This window comes from Clytia hemisphaerica, unplaced genomic scaffold (assembly GCF_902728285.1).
Source record: "Clytia hemisphaerica strain Z4C2 unplaced genomic scaffold, Clytia hemisphaerica genome assembly, whole genome shotgun sequence".
Classification (NCBI taxonomy): domain Eukaryota; kingdom Metazoa; phylum Cnidaria; class Hydrozoa; order Leptothecata; family Clytiidae; genus Clytia; species Clytia hemisphaerica.
Genome location: NW_027103608.1, coordinates 479601 through 498964, shown reverse-complemented (window position 1 = coordinate 498964; position 19364 = coordinate 479601). Strand labels below are relative to the sequence as shown.

Genomic DNA, 19364 nt, shown 5'->3' with positions numbered 1-19364 from the left:
TAAAGACCTCAAAGCAGCCCAGCTGAGAGATGCCAACATTTTCAAAGTATATGAAACAGTGCTACAAGGAAACAAGCCGAGAGTAAAGATTATGAAACAATGGCCAAAGAAATCTAGGCAACTCATGCGCTATTTTCAAAAGTTAAGAATCGACGACAAAGGAAGTCTGTTGAAGAAAGCAGGAAATACCCATCAAATTGTGCTGCCAACAGAATTATATAAGGTAGTATATGAAGAATTGCACGAGAATATGGGCCACTTGGGCAGTCAACGGGTGATAGACCTGGCCAGAGAAAGATTTTTCTGGCCAGGCATGGCGAAAGATATCGAAGAATACATCAGTTGAAGATGCCGTTGTGTGAAGGACAAGAAACCAGTTATGCCAGAAAAAGCCAAGTTGGTGAATATTCAATCCACCGCCCCATTTGAGATAGTCACCACCGACTTCTTACATCTGGATAAATGCAGGGGAGGCTATGAGTATCTTCTGGTGGTAACGGATCACTTCACCAGATTTGCACAAGTCTTTCCGACGAAGAACAACCGAGCAAAATCAGCGGCGGACAAAATTTTTAATGAAATAGTGCCAAACTTTGGGTTCCCCCAACAGATCCATCATGACAAAGGAGGAGAATTTGTAAATAAAATTTGGCAGAGTTGCAAACTGTTGCCGGCATCAAAGCATCAAACACAACGCCCTATCATCCAATGGGAAACGGACAGTGTGAGCGGATGAACCGGACATTGATTAACATGCTCAAGACTCTCGACCAATATAAGAAAAGCAATTGGAAAGACCATGTAAAGCATCTAGTGTGGGCCTACAACAACACGAAGCACAAGGCTACAGGATACTCACCACACTTCTTAATGTTTGGTAGAAATGCAAAATTGCCAATTGACATGATGTTTGAAGGGAAAGAAGAAACCAAACACCAATCGTATGGAGGATATGTTGACGCATGGACTTCATCTATGCGGGAAGCAGCCAAATTGGCAAAGGAGAATGCAGAGAAAGTAGCAAAACAAGGAAAGAAACATTACGATCAAAAAGTGCGATGTAGCTTCATAAAAGTAGGAGATAGAGTGTTGGTACGAAATTTAACTCCCAGAGGTGGAACTGGAAAATTACGATCATACTGGGAAGAGAAAGTTCATGTGGTAGTCGACAAACGGGATGATATCCCCATATACAAAGTTAAATCAGAAGATGGAGTAGGAAAGGTGAGAGTTCTACACCGCAACTTGCTAAAATAATGCAATGACCTACAAAAGGAGGAAGTACCGGAAAAAGGCAAGAATAAACTTACAACAACAGAAAAGAAGGACAAGATACAGAATTCAAACAATGACGTAGAGCTGTCGGATGACACGGATGAAGAAAATGAAGTAGTGGCATACAGACTCTGGAAAAACCTAATCGACTCCCCTAGCCAGTCTACCAACAAACTAAGACAAAACCATGCAATGACCCAACTAGATGCCTCCCATCAAATGGAGGAAATGCAAGAAGAAATACAACCAGATGTACCATCCGAAATTGAAGATCATGAGAAAGCCGACCAAAACCACACCCCCAATGAGATGGAGGAAATCCAAGAAGTACCATCTGAAGTTGAGGACAATGACCACAACCTGATGCCACTGAAGAGGGTGATTGATTTACCAGAAGCTCCACAAGTGGATGTACCATCACCCTCCCCCCTCGAAATCATTCAACCATCAGCACAAGAATTGTTAGATGACATTGAAGTTGAAGATGCGCCAAGCTCAGACAGTGACGTTCCAGAACCCCCCAGGAGATCAAAGAGAGAACGTAAACCAGCTCAAAGATTTACCTATGACGACTTTGGGCAACCTTCAATAAAGCCAATAAGGAACATGAGAAATTGGCTGAACGAATCGAAAGAAGCCCTCTAAATTTTGTTGAGGAGGGAGAAAGGAAAAGTATAGAGACATAATGTGATTGTTTTCGGAGAAGAATATTTGTTCTGAAATCGGACTGTTAAATATAAATGTTCAAATTTAACGCTACATTGTCTGGTGAGCTACAACTGATTATGTATCTGGTAGCAAGAAATCATCACAGTTATTAATCGTGTATTTTCTTCGTTTTATGTACCCCTCCATGCGCACCTCGTCTCAATTGCAACCAACTCAGCACCAACGGAAATGAAGTCACTTGTCCAGTGGAGTACCCCCCTGAAATAGACCTCTTGCTCTTCAGATGATCAAAAAATGCTGTCAAAGACGATACTTTGGTCGACTGGCTTCCGCCATTGTGCATCCAACATATTCGGTATGTTATTGCATTCGTTCACCCTGGAGTAGATTGTTAATCCTCCAGGGCTCAATTGATTCTGTTGTTGATATACGTTCAATATGGAGAAGAATGTTGATCTTCCAGCTTCAATTTCGTCGTCACCCTGGAGTAGATTGCTGATCCTCCAGGGCTCTATGGACTTTCGTTCAAACGTTTTCGTAAAATGATTTATAAGTTCTTGATGAAACCTAAACGTATTCTTCAAGTATGTATTGTTACATCAATGAACTAAATGAACTTTTTGAAATTCCAAATGGACTCTCCGCATGATATCTGGCACGCCACCAAGGAGCATTGTTGGGCGAGGGTGCTAGGGGTGACGATTGGTATTCCGCAAGGGATACTGATCTAAGGACCTAAGCCGAAGACCATTGTTGGACGAGGGTGTCAGGTGAAGGGTCTCGGTGACCTGAAGGACCGGACTGAAGATACGGGTGGACCAGATGTCATTGGCGGTAATAGACTAACCAGTCGATCGAGTATTGTTTGTCATTCAAATGTTGATGTTTATATGGTTGATGTTGTCACCCTTTTTGAAAAGTTGGGGTGAGTGTTGGAGATAGTTATACCTTTAGTCTTTGTGTATATACTTTGTATCTCCTTGTATCCTTTGTATTTTATTTGATATTATTTCTTAGTATTTCTAGAACGAGAAATGATATAATTGTATAACAGGATAGCATTTCATTTAATTAGTATATTTCAGATGTCTCGCTCATCTGAGCTCCCACACTTGTTGACTGCTCAAGGTCTATATTGAAAGTGTTTCTCAGTCAGCAAGTCCCCCTGTGACATTTTGCCTCGCCTGCCCAACTGGCTGTCATGTCTCTGTTAGCTCTCCCCAGTCTTGGAATGTCTATATAAGTCTGACAGGCAGCACAGTTGGGTGGAGAATGTGAAGCCAGCTACCGGTCTGTTATCTTAGTTGAGCACCTATAACTATTAGAACAGTGGCTATGTTTATAAGAGATATTTTAAAGTGAAATATAACACAATAACTTTGTACTTGGACTGGTCTCAAATGTTTAGATTCAACCCACCTAACATCGGCAGGGTCCTCTTACGCTCGCATCAATTTTATTTATTAATCATACGTTGGCGCATGCGTCTCTTTTCCCATCTTGCACCCTTATTGAAAAATTGAATGTTGGTACAAAAGAAATTTTGCTTGGCGTGAGGCTTGCTGTACGGAAAAATATCTTCAGCGCAAGATTTTGTGGAATCCATACTGGATTTTTGGTGGTGCAGCCATGCCAGCAGCCAGCCAAAATTTAATAAACGCTCGGGTGTTTATTCAAAGTAATATGGTATGTCACCTCATTTGTTTTGCTAAATCTGAAAATGTTGCTTTGTTCTCTACTGAAAATTTAGCAGCTTAATCGAGACAAAATAGACCTTTCATATCCGCCATCCTAGGGGAGCCGTCCATATTCATTTGACAACGCAAAACGTCAAATTGACGTTATGAGGGGGTCATAGGCCTCCAGAGGATTAGTGGTTGTAAAGATATTCAAATTTTAGTGTCAAAAATTTGACTAAAAATGTCAAAAAAAAGGTTAGGAAAATAGCTTGGAAAAATTCGAAAAATGTGTCAAAAAAGAAAAAAAAGAAATTTTCCAGTCATGCTTCTTAAATTTTGCATACCTTAAGGGAAGAAATTTTCGCGAGAAGAAATTTTCGCGGAATTTAATTTCGCGAATCAGAGTTTCAAAATGGCAAATTTCGCGGAATTTAATTTCGCGAATGAGCCGATTTCAAAACTTTCACGGAATTTAATTTCGCGATTGAGAAGAAGTTATCAAGTTAGGTTAACTTTTAAGCATCACGGAGTTGCTTATATTTGTTTATATTTGATAAAAAATACACGTTATAATGCTTAAAAATCAATTGTGTCCATTTTGTTTGGTAACACCTGGTCAAAAACAACAAAATAAAAGAATAAGAAAAAAAATTTAATTTCGCGATTTAACAATTTTGGTGTGTTCGCGAATTACGCCCCAATTCGCGAAATTAAATTCCGCGAAAATTTCTTCCGCGAAAATTTCTTCTCGCAAAAATTTCTTCCCTGAAGGTATCTCTTTTTCTAGCTAGAGACCTCAAATTTGGAGGGAGAATTCTTTGATGGTGTTAAAATATTATTATATAAAAATATTTGTAAAATATTTAGTCAAAATAACGAAAGATATATCTTTTTTTTAAAAAAGAAGACATTGCATTGTTTTATTTTTGTTTTTGAAGAAAATAGCTTGGAAAAGGTTGAAATGAGTCAAAAAAGGTGGTAGGACCCATTTTCAAGGGGCCTCTGGAAATGGAGGAACAAAAACTTATGAGTAAAGAATAAGTTTTTCTGAAAGGAGAAACCCCAAATGAAAAGAAAATCCATTTCGGCAGAAATAAAAACTTTTTTTTGGGACATTCCCATGCTAAAGAAGCAAAAAAGTTAAAAAAACTACATAAAAATGAAAGAACTGGAATTAGCGATTGTGATTTTTGAATTCCTCACCCTTTTTCTGATAAACATACAAAGTTTCAGCCTCCAAATACATTTTCCTCCATTTCCAGACACATTTGTTTTTAGATAGTTTTTCTCCCGTCGGCAAAAGTGTTATATACCGCTGGAAAGCTAAGATCACGGGCTTTCATTTAGTAAAAAGAACGCTTTAGCATACATAGAAAAAAAGTTCCAAGGGTTCAAAGTTCTCGGAAAAATGAAACATTTGGTTTGACGTCAACGAAAGTTGCATGACCTCTGGAGTCGCTAGCCATCTTGAATTGTATGCACGCATCACGCCAAATTCTTGATCACGCCATCACGCCAAAAAAATTCTCATATCCTTGCACCGTGAAGTTTTTGTGGGTTTGATTCTCTCTGATCGAAAGTGATCGTTTAATATCGATGCAGTCGATCGCTCGAAGTCGATCGAAGTCAATTGAAGTCAATTGAAGTCAATCGTAGTCGGTCGATCGAAGTCAAACGTAGTCGATCGAAGATTTACATTTTTTTAAAGGTTTGATCGACTTCGATCGATTCGACAATCACTTCGATCGACTTTGATCAACTTCGATTGACTTCAATTGCTTTGATCGCTTCGATCGCTTCGATTGACATCCCCTGGATTAATTAAAACTTGAAAGTTGGAAACAATATAAAACGTGCAGCAGCCAAAATCAACCAACCAAAATTTGTCATTCAATTCCCGAGACAGCGCTTCGATTTATAAGGCCTTGCTTATACACTAAAGTAAAAACAATTACGCACATGTAAATGGGTCATTGTTTGAGGTCCGGCAAAATTTCCGGGAGATAGCCTATCTGGCAGTGCGCGGATCAAGGTGGGTTTCGCCTCCCCCGTAGATCTTTTTCTTGGGAAGTTGATCTTCAAATTAGTTTTCAAGGTTGGCTTGGCTCAAATTTTTTCATCTATGGCTCAAATTTTAGGCAATTTCTCAAAGTTTTTGAAAATGTTAATTTCATTAAAAAGCGCCGGGTTATTTTTTCATGAATCCCTTTAGAAGTTTTGCGGTGCATTTTTTTGCTTGAGAGTCAAGTAAACGATATAGCGCTTTCGCAGCATTAATCTTTGATACACATTTTGGCGGGACGCTAGTGTGGCTAACTGTTTAAAAGATGGAATTTTTTAATCCAAAAAGAAATATTTACAGAATAACAAAAGCCTTTTAGAAATTTGTTCTTAAAGACATAGCATATTTTGTTTTCATGCCATTAAAAAACTCCACAAAAACGGAGTACACACATCAAATTTTCAAAACACGCAAACTGAAAGCAGTAATTATGACGTCACACATCATCAATGTTTTGATTTGATCATTTGGTGGCTCTATTCCCAGGAGAATAATTTACCGTCAGCCGAATAAGGATTATTTTTTACCTTCGCGGGTGATTTTTCAGTTTGAGTTTATGTCTAATGTTATGGTCTTTTGAAGTGCCACTAAGAGATGAGTGAATATAATTGTTTTTAGTTTTTAAGAGAAGCAAATTTAATCTTTCTTCTACAAGATTACACTTTTAATATAATACCAATTATGCATGTAAGTTTTATATTAATACTTTCTTTTTGCATCTGTTTTGCATACTTTCTAAGGGAATCTCACCACGGCAATTCGGCCACCATAATTTTTGCATACAATTCAATATGGCGGATGGAAAGTCGAAAAGGTCTATTAGGTAGGTCAGTAGAAATTTCAAACTCATTTGTAAAATGTCAAACCAAGTTTAATGTAAAAGTTCTTATCCTCAGAAAAAAATGAGGGGTCACTTTCAATCTTCAATCTTTAGTAGTTTTTTCAGGTATTCAATTTTGAAGTTTCATTTTTTGGAGATCTTTGTACTATAAACCTCCTGCAGGACCTTCCTGGCGCTCTGCTCTGGAAAAACTTTCGGAGTTTTCCGGAGCAGCTAAAATTACACTATTTTTCTCTCCGGAAAGTTCCGGAGCTCTTCCGGTGCTTCTGGAGCAAGTGATTTTTAACACGTTCTAAAAAACCATTATTTAAACATGGTTAAAAGAAATACATGCAGTTGTTTTTAATAACATACTTACAGTCTTTATTGGAGGATGATGGTTCACCCATTAATGAAATTGAATTTGACACATATTCGAAAGCCTAGTTAAAATTTCGAAAAAATAAAAAAAAACGTGAGGTTTCACTGAGTCACCAGGCCATATTTTAAAAAGGCAGGGCAGCGTCCGTTGGTGGCCTAAAAAGGCTGTTTTTACCTAAATTTTACTGATTTCAGGAGGGGCAGCGTCTGATGACCGGACGCTAAAAGAGCATGAAAAATTGCCTGGTCACATGAGTCGGCGCTATCGTAATTACATTGCGGATATCTTGCTCCGTAACGTTCCGGAGTTCCGGTGCAGACCAATTGCCGAAAATCAGGAGGCTCCGGAACACCGGAAGTGCTCTGGAATCTTCCGGTGTTCCGGAGCACAAAAAAACAGCACTTTTTGCTCCGAACGTTTCCAGAGCGCCGGGAGGGTCCTTTTTTAACGCGTTCTAAAAAACGTTTAACTAAGCATGGTTACAAAAAAAGAATTTGTCAGGTGATGGACTTTGATTAAATAAAATACTTACAGTCTTTTAGGATGATAGTTCAGCCATTAATGAAATTGAATTTGTCACATTATATTCGAAAGCATCACTGGTCGAAATATTGAAAATACCATGAGTCGGCAGATTTTTTAAAAATATGCTAGTATATACCGTCAACTGCTCTAACTTGAGACGATTGGTCGAAACATGGGACTGTTGATATCTGGCCTGTATTTTCACTTACTGTTAAATCTCTTTGACAACAAATTTGTTTTGATAACTCCACCAAGTTTATCAATCAGTTAGTGGAAGTACTTTGATTTGCGAAGCATCTTACATCACACAGAGCAAAAGAACAAAGGAATTACCAATAGCTACCATTTCGCAACCATGGGAAATCGCGATTTACAAAAATGGGAATCCTCATATCGAATAAAACATCTTCTGAAAATTCATTCTTCCCCATAAATGTGAAAATTAAAAACGAAGAAACTTTCGTTTTCTAATTGTCTTTTTAATCTGCCATGAAGTGTTATAAAATTCCTTATTGAATGATACATTCTTCTACTAAGAGGTTTAAAAAATGACGTAGAAACAAGAAACTGTGAAAATCGATTACAAAACCTACGTCACAACCACAGAGTGCTGACTTTTAGTTAATGACTTGTTCTCACTTGTTTGGTTTCCGTAATAAAAAAAAAGTCGTTATTGTGAACTTTTAACATGCTTTAAGTGGAGGTATTTCCACTAACTGTCAATCATACTGCCTGTCAATCATACTGCCTGTCATGACATGTCACGATAAATTTCCCTTTTCAACTTTTTTGTTTTCATTCAAAATGACTGGATGCAGATTAGAGATTGCCCACCGCCTAATATCAGGGGGAGTCAGGGTCAGAATTTGCCAGAAATTTGGCTGTCGAAATAGTTCCTCGTTCGGCGGAATAGTCGTCCGACCTGTGGAAATGTTATCAGGCCGGCGAAAAATTGGCCGTCGGAATAGTTATCAGGCAGTCAGAACAGTTATCCGGCCACCGAAATAGTCATCCGGCCCGCGGAAAATTGGCCGTCAGAAAGTTATCTGGCAGGAAATGTGGTTGAGTGATTTTTTTTCCAGTTACTTTTCAGCGGCTGGATAACTGATCCGACGGCCAATTTTCCGGCGGCCGAATAGCATTTCCGCAGGCCGGACGACTATTCCGCCGATCGAGGAACTATTTCAAGGAACGGCCGAATTTCTGACGAATTTTGACCCTGACCCCCCTGATAGCCTAACCGCCTATCGTCAGATGGGATTAACAAATAACGAGTGAGTAACTTGCCGCAGGAGTGACGTCAAACGCTCCATTGTTTTGTCACTAATTTGGTCTTCTTCGTTCCAGACATTCGCATGTGTTCCACTACGGATTTTTTTTTCATATTTTTATTTAGAAGCCTACTGGATGCGAAAGAGAAATCGTGTATTTTTTAATACGCCGTTCATTAACTCAAATCAAATGACTTTGGAGGTTTGTGAAATGGTGGCCGAATTGCCGTCCCATGTTTTGTCAGATAGTCCCAAGTTAGAGTAGTTGACGGTTCACAGTTAGTTTTCTCGGATATCTTGCTCAGGAACACCAGAAGTGCACCGGAACATTCTGGAGAAAAACGGCACTTTTTGTTCTGGACATTTCCGGAGCGCCTCCTCCTGCCATCTTATAACATATCCACTGCACTGAAATGGAAAGAGTTTCACAAAAAAATCCACACGCTAAGTTTTGGGCGACAGTGTGTTTCTGTAGTCAGAATGTAAGGGGGTCACTATACCATAAACTTTCTTTTAGTGCTTTCTATCCGAAACTCTTTGATTAGAGAATTTTTCACATTTTGAAAGAAACAAAACATTTATCTTTATGAAATATTAACGTTTGCCTAGAAAAAATGAAAATTTAGAGGAAGAAATTGCATTTTAAGTGCATATCTTAACTGCCTGACAATTGCAGGTTGTCAGCCGAAGTGGTACATTTCGGGAGCTGAACTATTACGGAGCAAAATGCCCAAAAATTTCAGGCTATTGGATGTCTCGTTTGGCTAGTGCCTTTGATTTTAGTTTCAAAAATAAGAAGTGCTCTTGCAAGTAATCAAAATATGAAAGACATATCTTGATAATCTTTTTGCAAATAAAAGCTGAATAAAAAAATGGAAACTTTGCACCCCATTTCAATTGAAAGATTGAATCTAGCCCTTTCTTAAAAATTTTCACGTTTTATATTGTTCAAGATTTGGAGGTAAATTTGGCTTCCCATCCAGTATTTGTTTTGAAACCACACGGACCATTCCAATTTACATCTATAAATATGTGGCATTTAAAAAATCCTATATATAAGGTTCATCTTTAGCCTTCATATCTGTTTTGTGCTTAATATATCTTGAAACAGCTTGAAATTGAAAAAAAGAGAGTTAACCTTAGAGGGATCTACTTTGTACAAAAATTGTTATAAAATTGTTGTTGGAAATATTTTAGTCCTATCACTTTCAAAGTAGAACTGCAGCCCCTTCATTTGCAAAATTAAGTATCAATTTGTGCAAAAGAAGAATTTTATGTTGCAAAAATCGACCTTTTTTGAGAAAAATCTCAGTCGCGAACCCTCAAACCAAATTATGACGAGAGATCTAGTCATCAGTATTTTTGGCACAGCGCGTAAAAAAGCCGCGGTATTTTAAGAACAGTCAGTAGAAGAAGCCGCAGTGTTTTAGGCACGGACAAATAAAAAGACGCAGTCGTTAAAGGGTTAAGTATTATATATGTGAAAAAATTCAAAGAATTTCTGTCCAACTATCTTCTTTCAGGAGATTAGGGTGGCAGAGCAGCATAAACATTTCGTCCTTATTAGGACGTCTGAGATTTTAGTACCACCCCTCTGATTGGGCTAGTGTATCTTTTGGTCGTAAGGCAGGTGCTCTTGTACACAATACTGATATGCACTTATGGAAAATAATAACTTACACTGATGAAATTATTTAAAATTAAGTTTTCAATAAGGTCATCCTTTATAGATATTTGTAAGAAAGTCAGAGTTTTCTTTATTTTTAGGTATCTTTGTATTGCTCAATCGCTTCATCAAAATAGAAGGATATCTAATGAAAACATTAAAACAACAAATGATCTCTCCAAAGCTTCTTCAAAACCTGTATGGTATTACAATAACAAAGCTATCAGGAGACGCAAAATCAGTCAAGTAGGTATATTTCTAGTTTTATTTTATTGGCATCAATTTCATTTCATGTCTTGCCAAATGCCAAAAAATAATATTGTAAAAAATCAGCAATTTTTATTCATGATATGCACCACTGGAGAGTCTTCTGTGAACTTTTAAAATTTTCCAACCAATACGTCACTTATACGTCACGACATATTGGGTGGAACAAAAACAGAAAAGTTGCATAATTTCGTGAAGTCATTGCAGTGGTTTCACAGAATTTGATAGGAATACAGTCATTTTGTATTTGGTTACAGAAAAAAACTGCTTCCGTTGTTAGGCTTGAATTCAAACTTTGAGGCAGAAATGTAATTTTAGCTCCAAATATTCATTCAAAAGTCTAAAACTCTCAAATTGATCATTTCTCATGTTTGTAAAAAAGTCAAGTCTAAAAAAGTAAGAACACGTTAAGAATATTTCACCCTCAATTTTGGCAATTTCGTAAGAATACTTGACCCTCATCCAAAGTACACTATTCTTATAAAAAAAGCGTGTAAATCTGATGACAAAAAAAGTTGATGAATAGAATTGCCATTGACGAACTGGGCAAATTTTTAAATTTGATTTGTCATCTACTGATTTTTTATAAATTCCAATTAATATATGTCATTGTGGACATCTGTGAAAACTTGTGTGAAACTTTGGAGACGGTAGAGCGTTCGTCTTCGGTTTTTCAATCCCCAGGCGGGTTACACCAAAGTCTTCGTACTTAGTATAAAATAATTGTATTTTTTAATGCCTCACTGTTTGACACTCAGCAATTTAAGAGCAGGAACAAGGATAAGTGGGCCATTCTAGGGAGAAAGAGTTGAGCCCTCCCCAAGAGGATCTTTCAGGTTGCCATCAAATACGGTAGCAGACTTACTACTATGTGAGTAATCGACTGAAGCTGAAATAATTTTTGCTGTCAAATTTGTGCTAAGCAAGTTTTTTGTGGTATGACATTTGTATTAACTTTTTGTCATCGAAATCGAATTTTATGACCTTACGTAACATAATCCTTCATCACTGCATTTTCATAACGTCAGCGATTTCAACCTCACTCTAATTTATCATGAGACTTGCTTCTAACAAAAATTGCTATTAGTTGTATGCGATTTTTGAGGCAGATTCACTTTCCTGTAGTAAAACAGACAGCCAGACTACCATAAGTTGGTCTAATGTCGACATCCCTCATCTGATTTCGACACCGATAGATAGAGAGAAATTCCTTCCTATTATTCGTATCTCTGAAGAAAGGATGTCAAAGTTAGAGAGGTATGTCGACATTAGACCAACTTGCGGTAGTATGTTGATGTATTATATAGCTTTTTCCTTCCTCCCTACAGCTCCTTCGCAGGGCTACAGACGAACCAAATGATGTAGACGAAACAGTGCTTCAAACAAGGCGTTTAATTGAAGTTTTCAAATCTCATGACTTCAAAGATGAAGATATCCATACTATATTCTATGTCAAACCAAAACTTTTACAATTATCAAAGGCGAAACTTAGGAAAAGGTTTTTTGGATTTCTGACACTCGATTTACCGTTAGATGTTGTTAGGGAAATGATTATCAAATGTCCAGGAATTTTATTGGTCAAACAAGAGGACTTGTCACTTCAAAAACGAGTAAGTTTATTCTTTTACGTCCCTAGATAAAACGAAAAAATTGAATATACTGTCAACACTCACGTTATCTAGAACCCATAAACCGATCTAGCTCAATTACCTTTTTAGTGGAAAATTGCTCGGTAAAAAGTGACAAAAAGTTGCCTCGGTAAAGAAATAATGATTTGGAAGGATTTCCTATGTAGAGTCAATTTTACATCTGCAATGAAAATTCTGCTGTATGTAGCATACTCTTCTAACTCTATTGACTCATTAAGTTTTATTCTGCATTTCCCCCTCTTCTCAGCTCAACCATTTACAAGAATTGTCATTACAACCACGGCTCACCCAAGATCGATGCTTGTACCTCATTCAAAAAATCCCTCAAATTCTTCTCATCGATACTAAAAGCAATTTGACGGAGAAAATCAAGAATCTTCAAACACTTGGATTCAACGATCAACAAATCTTCGAATTGGTCATGAAACATCCAGCTATATTAACCTATAGCGCTGACAATGTTAAAGAAAAGGTATTAAAATTTTTAAGCGTGGTGGAGACTTCTTTCTGCTACCTTGAAGGGAAGAAATTTTGGCGGAAAGAATCGGATTTGTTCAAAATCCGCCAAATAAAATTCCCGTCAAATTTTAATAACTGTTTTGATTCCCCCAAATGTGCTATTGTAGGCCATAAAGCAGTTGTTTTCTTATTTAATGGCGTTTTTGCACCACCTGAATAAATTCCCTTTGAAAAAGATTTTCACCATCCGCCAAATTAAATTTCCGCGAAAACTTCTTCCTTTATGGTACTTCACTTATATCTGGAGCTATGAAAAGCGACATGTTCACATTTTTGACCGATTACTAAGAGATTCTAGAAGTCAAGGTCCTGAAGATTGATTGACTTTCTATTCCAGGTGACGTTTATATCGGAGAAAGCAAATGGGCGTTTAGCCTTGCTGGTCAAATTCCCACGTGTCTTCACGTCATCCTTGGTAAGACTCGAAGAACGATACCATTATTTACTGCAGGAGGGATTCCTGACGGAGAAGTCACGTTTTACCGAAAACAAATTACGTGCACTGGTACTTACTAAAGACTCTGATTTCGTGTATCGCGTCACGAATGGTCGAATGAAAGATTACCGACAATTCCAGAAAGATTTTCAAACGGACAATAAATTTGACGATTTTAACGAGGGAGAAGAGGAGGAAATTAATGATCAATTTGACTTTGACGACAAAGAGGATATTGAAATATCAAGATGAAACTGACGTTATATTACATCTTGGAATATTACCAGATTGGTATCTCAAGTATTCTTTTTATAAGCTTTTGTCAGTCATTGACTAGCCAATTCATGGTAAAATGTCATGTTTGATTTTTTCCTAGGAGAAGAAAATACTCGAAATTTCAGAATTTTATTCTTCTCATTTTACGGATTCGAACAAATTATAATTTTCACTTTTCTTCTCGTGATTGATTAAACCATAGTCATTTTAAAAAAACCCTGGTCTGGCAATGTATTGTTGTAGCTTTTTGTTCAATTTTCTTTTGTTACAAACAAAAGACAAGTTGCGATTTGCATACTTTTTGATCACGTTACCAAATTCTCCTCTTGGGATTGGTCTATTTTCTAATCACATGATCAAAAAGTTTGCAAAATAAATCGATTTTGGTACGTAAGCTCCGTCACAATAAAAAGAGACAAAAGCCTTCCAGACTAGTGTTTTTATAATGACTATGATTAAACCTCATTGTACTCCAAAATGTGCAATTACTATCACTAATGAACTCCGTTAAGACTTTTCATTGTAGGAGCCAAAGTGTATAAATGGGCTCTTCCAGAAAAAATCCGTTCATGGGGGGTGGAGGATATATTATTTTTTTCATGAATTACCCCTGGACATTTTGATTTTTAACCCCCTGGACACGGGTTATACCCCTGGACAAACATCAAATCAGCCCTGTGGACACAAAAAATTACCCCTGAACATTGGAATTTACCCCCTGGACATTGCAATTTTTTGGTATTTTTTAAATACCCCTGGACAATTCATCCTCCACCCCCCCATGAACGGTTTTTTTCTGGAAGAGCCCAATCCCAAAAATTCGCCTTTGAAAGACCTCTATTTACGAAATTTTTTTTATGCTTGTTATGCGGCTCAATTTTCTTATGATACAAAGAATAATTTTTTACCTATATACAATTATGTATCACAACAAAAGGATGACGCAACCAGTTGGAACAAAAATCATAATTTCCAAAAAAATAAATGTCAAAAAGAAAGTCCATCTACCTTATCGAGCCTTTTTAAGCTGACCCTTACACCTTTTTTTATAAGAAGAACAAACTATATAAGAACACAAGGCTTCGGTGGCTAAAATCTTAATAACAAGTTGAACATTTTAAGGCTTCATGGGCTCTAAAACACCCGTTGTCTCAGGAAAATGGACAAAAGTACTCAAAAATGCTGAAAATAAGAACATGTTTTAAGCTTGAAACCCGAAAAGTTAAGAACATCGAAGGCTTCAAAATTTTTGGATGCTCTTATAAAAACAAACGTGTATTACGCTAAAGCTCGTTTTTTTTTCCATTTTCCAAGTTTAGTTCTTGAGTTTCAGCGGGTTCCAGGTGTTCTTTTCAGACCGATAAATAAGCCGAATTCTTTTGGGCACTTGTCATTTTTCTCGACAAACCAGTCTTCAGGAACGAATTCTTGCGGAATCTACCAAGTCTTTGGTTTGGTTTGGAAACATCTTAAGAGCTTAAACTTCAGCTAAACCACCAGATAAAATGTACTGAATTAGGATTTTAGGTTCTGGTTTTTTATTATTAAATAGAAACATGATTATTATACAATCAAAGTAGATGTTATATATACGAATCAGAGCCATTGTCGATTGATCAGCAAATCATATTTTCACGATAAGTGCACACTTTTTGCTTTCATGTGGAAACCATACCAGCGCAGTTAGGCTTTTTCCCGTTTAGGGTGGTTTCCACATAAAAGCTAAAGAGTGTACACTTACGGTGAACATACTTTAAAATCAATTCCCTTTAAATGTGCACTTTTTTTGTTATCATGTGAGAACCATGTCACTGTGATTAGACTACTTCCCGTAAGAGTGGTTTTGACATGATACCAAAAAAGAGTTCACACTTAAAGCAAATGAACTTTAGTTTGTATTTTCATCTCCAAAGTTTGATTAAATGTTCATAGGTGCGTGTCTTTTCGTTTGTTTTAATTTTCTATTGTTTTGTCGTAGCATTTTGGTGGTTTTTGTTTTCGTTTTTTTATTGTTGTTTTTTGTATTTTTAATTGTTTTTACTCAGTTTTCTTGCATGTTTTTTTTGTAAACCATTTACCATAATGACGCTTGTGGAAGGTCGTTGGTGAAGTATTCGATTATCGTCTCGATGTAAGTTTTAGGTGGTGGCTGCTCGAACAGAGATGAGAACAGGCTCCATCTAATAAGAAAATTGAATTGTGAATTAAACTATTGTAAAAGTACTTTTACTCTCAGATGCCTAATATCTGGCGATCTATAAAAAGAGTTACAAAATTATTAAAAGAGGGGGTGGTCTTTGGTTAGGCAGCTGAAAACTTGAAGGGTTGAGGTGCTTTTTACCCATTTCAATCTAATTTTTAATAATCGCTGATGAAAGCGACAAATCATTCTTTGCAGAATTTGCAAAACATTGATTTGACCATTGTTCCAGTGACCAGTCTAGATGTCCAATGTAAGAAACGTATGGAAAATTTAGTTCATTTTTTGCGGGGATAAAATTGCAGCACAGTGAGTTTTCTCATCGTAGACAATTATTAGGACGGTTTTCCATAATATACCTTATCGGGGAAAACTTCGTCGGGGAAAAGTGACGAAATTTGGCCAAGTGACGAATATTTTTCCCCGACGAAAATTTTTCCCGATAAGGTAATAAGGAATCCTACCGGCTCTGTTTCAAAGTGGAGTGTAGAATATGTTTATATTTACCCAGAAGATTTGTACGTAGCCTCTTCTTTTTGAAAATAATTAGAAACCCATTCAAGGTCGAAATAACTTGATGACTCGGATGGTGATTCATGAGGGCTGAATGAATCAACAAGCCAATCGAAACTGAAAATATTTAATAGAGAGAAAGCTGATTATTTAAATTTGGCGGGTAGCAAAAATCCTAAAAAAAAAAATTGGCGGGGAACTTATTTTGGCGAGACAGCAATCTTTAAAATTGGTAGAGGAAATAATATTCTCTTTTGCCTATAAAAATAAGTGTTTTACGCAAAACTCAGGTCTTAGTAAAGTAAATCATGAAAAATAATATTTTGTAGCGAGCACCTCACTAACAATTAAAAGACGCGGGTGACATCTAGTATATGCTTACTTATCTTGGCAATGTGGCAATATATTTTTTAATTTTGGCAAGAATTAGTCATGATAAGTTCCCTTAAAGTAATTAAACTAATGTTCCGACTAAAACCAATTTTGAATTGATGATATTTTGAATAAAATATGGAATTAGAAAAACAATATTACCTTAAGGGGTTTTTAATGATTTCCATGTACCAGCAAAATGTGGTCAAAGATACCAATAAGAAGCATGTAAATGCAATGATAATACGGCTGAACGATTTCGGTTTTGAAATCTTGATAAGATTGAGCTTCTGGGTTGATATCACAAATGATCCAACTAGACAAGCTACCACTGTTGAGATTACCATTGGTAAAGTGAGGTTGATGACTTTGTTCTCGGTAACTTCAGGTTCGGTTAGAGGGCGATCACCGAAGTGTGTAGTCTCGGAACTGAAAGAAAGATAATATATAACCAATGAAAAATATTTAAAAGATCCTGGTATTATCATCCTCCAAAATGTTTGTAGAAAATTGATAAATAGTGGAAGAAAAATCATTTCAAATTCAACCCTTTGATTTAAGCAACTTTAATAATTGATTTGTAAGGTGTTTTTCTTGTTTTTCTTGAAGATTTTTGTCTAAAAAACTTTGTTTTTCCACTTTACACTGCACTGTCTATACAGTAAGTACGTTAACAGTGATTAATGCACGGAAAACTTTCTGCTTGGAAGATATAAACGAGACACTTACCGAACGATATCATCGTCCAACTCAGCATAGCACAAACAAATTACTATGCTAAATGCTAAAAACCCGCACAGATAGTAAACAAGGTTGATGTTAAAAGAATGAATTTTTTGTTTTAATTTTGTCCATTTGGTGAGCAGGCCACCTAGAAAGCCTAAAATGGCTGCGTAGATGGTTGTGGCAAGGGCAAAGATATTGTCTTTTAAGTTGGTTTGTTTTTGGCCACCTAGAAAGCCTAAAATGGCTGCGTAGATGGTTGTGGTAAGGATCAAGATATTGTCCTTGAAGGTGGATGGTTTTTGAGGCGGTGTGGGCGTTGTGTTTGGAGTTGATGGCCTGGATGATATAGAAATAAAGATAGGAGTTTAAGCATTAATGTTGGAATTAGTACCTCAAAGAGTTCACTAGGTTAAACTATTTTGCTTTAGATTTTTGAATGATTGACTGCGTAAGATATTATATATTCTTTTACACAAAGAACGGGGAGATAAAGAGAAACTTTTGATCGTTGCTGCTCAGTAGAGTGGACTTATTTTCTAGACAATGTTATTTATTTAGCACGCAAATTCTTAACCGATCTCCCACAACAGAGCCCTTGCATAGGAATTTTGTACAGAATTAGAAAAGTCAAATCAATAAAATAGAATGCAATACTAAACAATGCTAAATTTTTGAATACTCTAGCAGGGCTCACGAAAAACCGGCATAATCAAGAATTGGCTTAGAGGAAATATGAAATACACTTCTTACTCGTTATTGTTGATGTCAACGACGTCGGTATTATTCACCGGTGTCGGTGATGTCGGTAATAGTGTCGGAGCGGGATCATCGAGTAATCTCTCACTCCCCCCTTGTTGGGGGTCGGTTGTGTTTTGTTGTTTTATGTGGAGAATCTATGGGTGGAAAGAATGATAACATAAGACCTTGGCTAAAGTCTACGTTTTGCTGTGCTTTGCTTTTTGATAAGTCTTGATGACACTAAGTTCATTAAAGTTCGCTTAATCGCGCTATCCAGTCTATCAAAAAGCCTAAAGTGGACTACCTGGAACATTATATTTGTAGTTGTCATTGATATGATTGATATTCTGATATAAGGTGGTTCAAACTTCATGACAGAGAGAGAGTTCGTTAACAATATTTTTTTAGAAATCTAATCAAAGAAGGGTGAAAAAAAGGGCTACTTTCGAAATGTTTTCGAAAGACTTTTACCTCCTTAAGGGAACTAATTTCCGCGAAATACAATTATTACCTAAAAATCCTCATAAACTCCTAGGAATATGTAAGAATTTCGGCAAAAAGTGGGTCTCAAACGCGGAAATTCCCCCCGAGAATTAGTTCCATTAAGGTGCCAGATGAAGACATCTTATTGTTTCACAGAGGGTATTCTTTATGTTTGAATTACTTACAGAATCCATTTTGCTGAAGGTGTTGTATGACCTGTTAAATATTTAAGTTTGATGAGTGATTGTTGGAATCTTTTTTAAAGTGATGTGGAGATGAAGTAGCCAAGGTGAAGTGTGGCGCGCCAGATCTTGGTAATGTAAAAACGGAATGTAGTGTTTTAACTTATTCTGCTCTCCTTTTATAGCCGTCCATTAGAATTTTTGACGTCAAATATCCTTTTTTCGTAAGTTGACGTCACTTATTTACAAATATTTGATGTCATTGTCCTGGATTTTTAAATAAATATCCATTGAAAATATCCATAGCAATCGCCATGGGAGCTTATGAAACTAGTCCATTTTTGCAAAATGGTAGCGAGAGCTATGGGTCACTTAACCGTCAATAGAATAATTAATTTCATTTCTTTACTTTTTTTAACGTTCTATTTCCATCCTTCCAAAGCCTCTCATATGGGGAGTTCTTTTAGATTTTTTATAGCATGCCCTGGTGGTAAAGACCCTATAACGAGGATAATACTATTGGGGGAAGGGGCATACGTAGTCTCTACACAGACCCGATATCTACGGCTAATTTCAAAAGTCAACGCCGTTAGGGTTTGTTGTCATTGTGTTTTTTTTATTTGAGATTTTTTAAACCGACCGCTGCAGTGGATT

At 36.7% G+C, this 19364-nt stretch overlaps 2 protein-coding genes across 2 annotated transcripts; one reads left to right on the top strand and one right to left on the bottom strand.

The window, feature by feature from the left end:
• The first annotated feature begins 6476 nt into the window (after positions 1 to 6476).
• Positions 6477 to 13615, top strand: LOC136802171 (uncharacterized). The gene is made up of 5 exons (XM_067058892.1): positions 6477 to 6508; positions 10451 to 10595; positions 11945 to 12226; positions 12513 to 12737; positions 13122 to 13615. The coding sequence occupies exons 1-5, from the start codon at positions 6477 to 6479 to the stop codon at positions 13470 to 13472; spliced, it is 1035 nt and encodes a 344-aa protein (XP_066914993.1). The 3' UTR covers positions 13473 to 13615.
• A 1876-nt stretch (positions 13616 to 15491) lies between these two features.
• LOC136802170 (uncharacterized) lies at positions 15492 to 18842 on the bottom strand. Its single transcript, XM_067058890.1, has 6 exons — positions 18714 to 18842; positions 18058 to 18200; positions 17311 to 17643; positions 16744 to 17010; positions 16204 to 16326; positions 15492 to 15676 (listed from the first exon to the last, which is right to left on the bottom strand). Exons 1-6 carry the CDS (start codon positions 18720 to 18722, stop codon positions 15571 to 15573), a joined length of 981 nt encoding a protein of 326 aa, XP_066914991.1. The 5' UTR covers positions 18723 to 18842; the 3' UTR covers positions 15492 to 15570.
• Positions 18843 to 19364: the final 522 nt, after the last annotated feature.

What these genes read in the sequence shown, in the direction of transcription:
- LOC136802171 (XM_067058892.1), top strand. Translation starts at nt 6,477, where the DNA reads ATGGCGGATGGAAAGTCGAAAAGGTCTATTAG. An exon ending in AAGTCGAAAAGGTCTATTAG is followed by an intron (nt 6,509 to 10,450) that starts GTAGGTCAGTAG and finishes CTTTATTTTTAG; the next exon opens with GTATCTTTGTATTGCTCAAT. An exon ending in GGAGACGCAAAATCAGTCAA is followed by an intron (nt 10,596 to 11,944) that starts GTAGGTATATTT and finishes TCCTCCCTACAG; the next exon opens with CTCCTTCGCAGGGCTACAGA.
- LOC136802170 (XM_067058890.1), bottom strand. An exon ending in TTGGACGATGATATCGTTCG is followed by an intron (nt 17,011 to 17,310) that starts GTAAGTGTCTCG and finishes TCTTTCTTTCAG; the next exon opens with TTCCGAGACTACACACTTCG. An exon ending in GCTACGTACAAATCTTCTGG is followed by an intron (nt 15,677 to 16,203) that starts GTAAATATAAAC and finishes TTTTCTTATTAG; the next exon opens with ATGGAGCCTGTTCTCATCTC.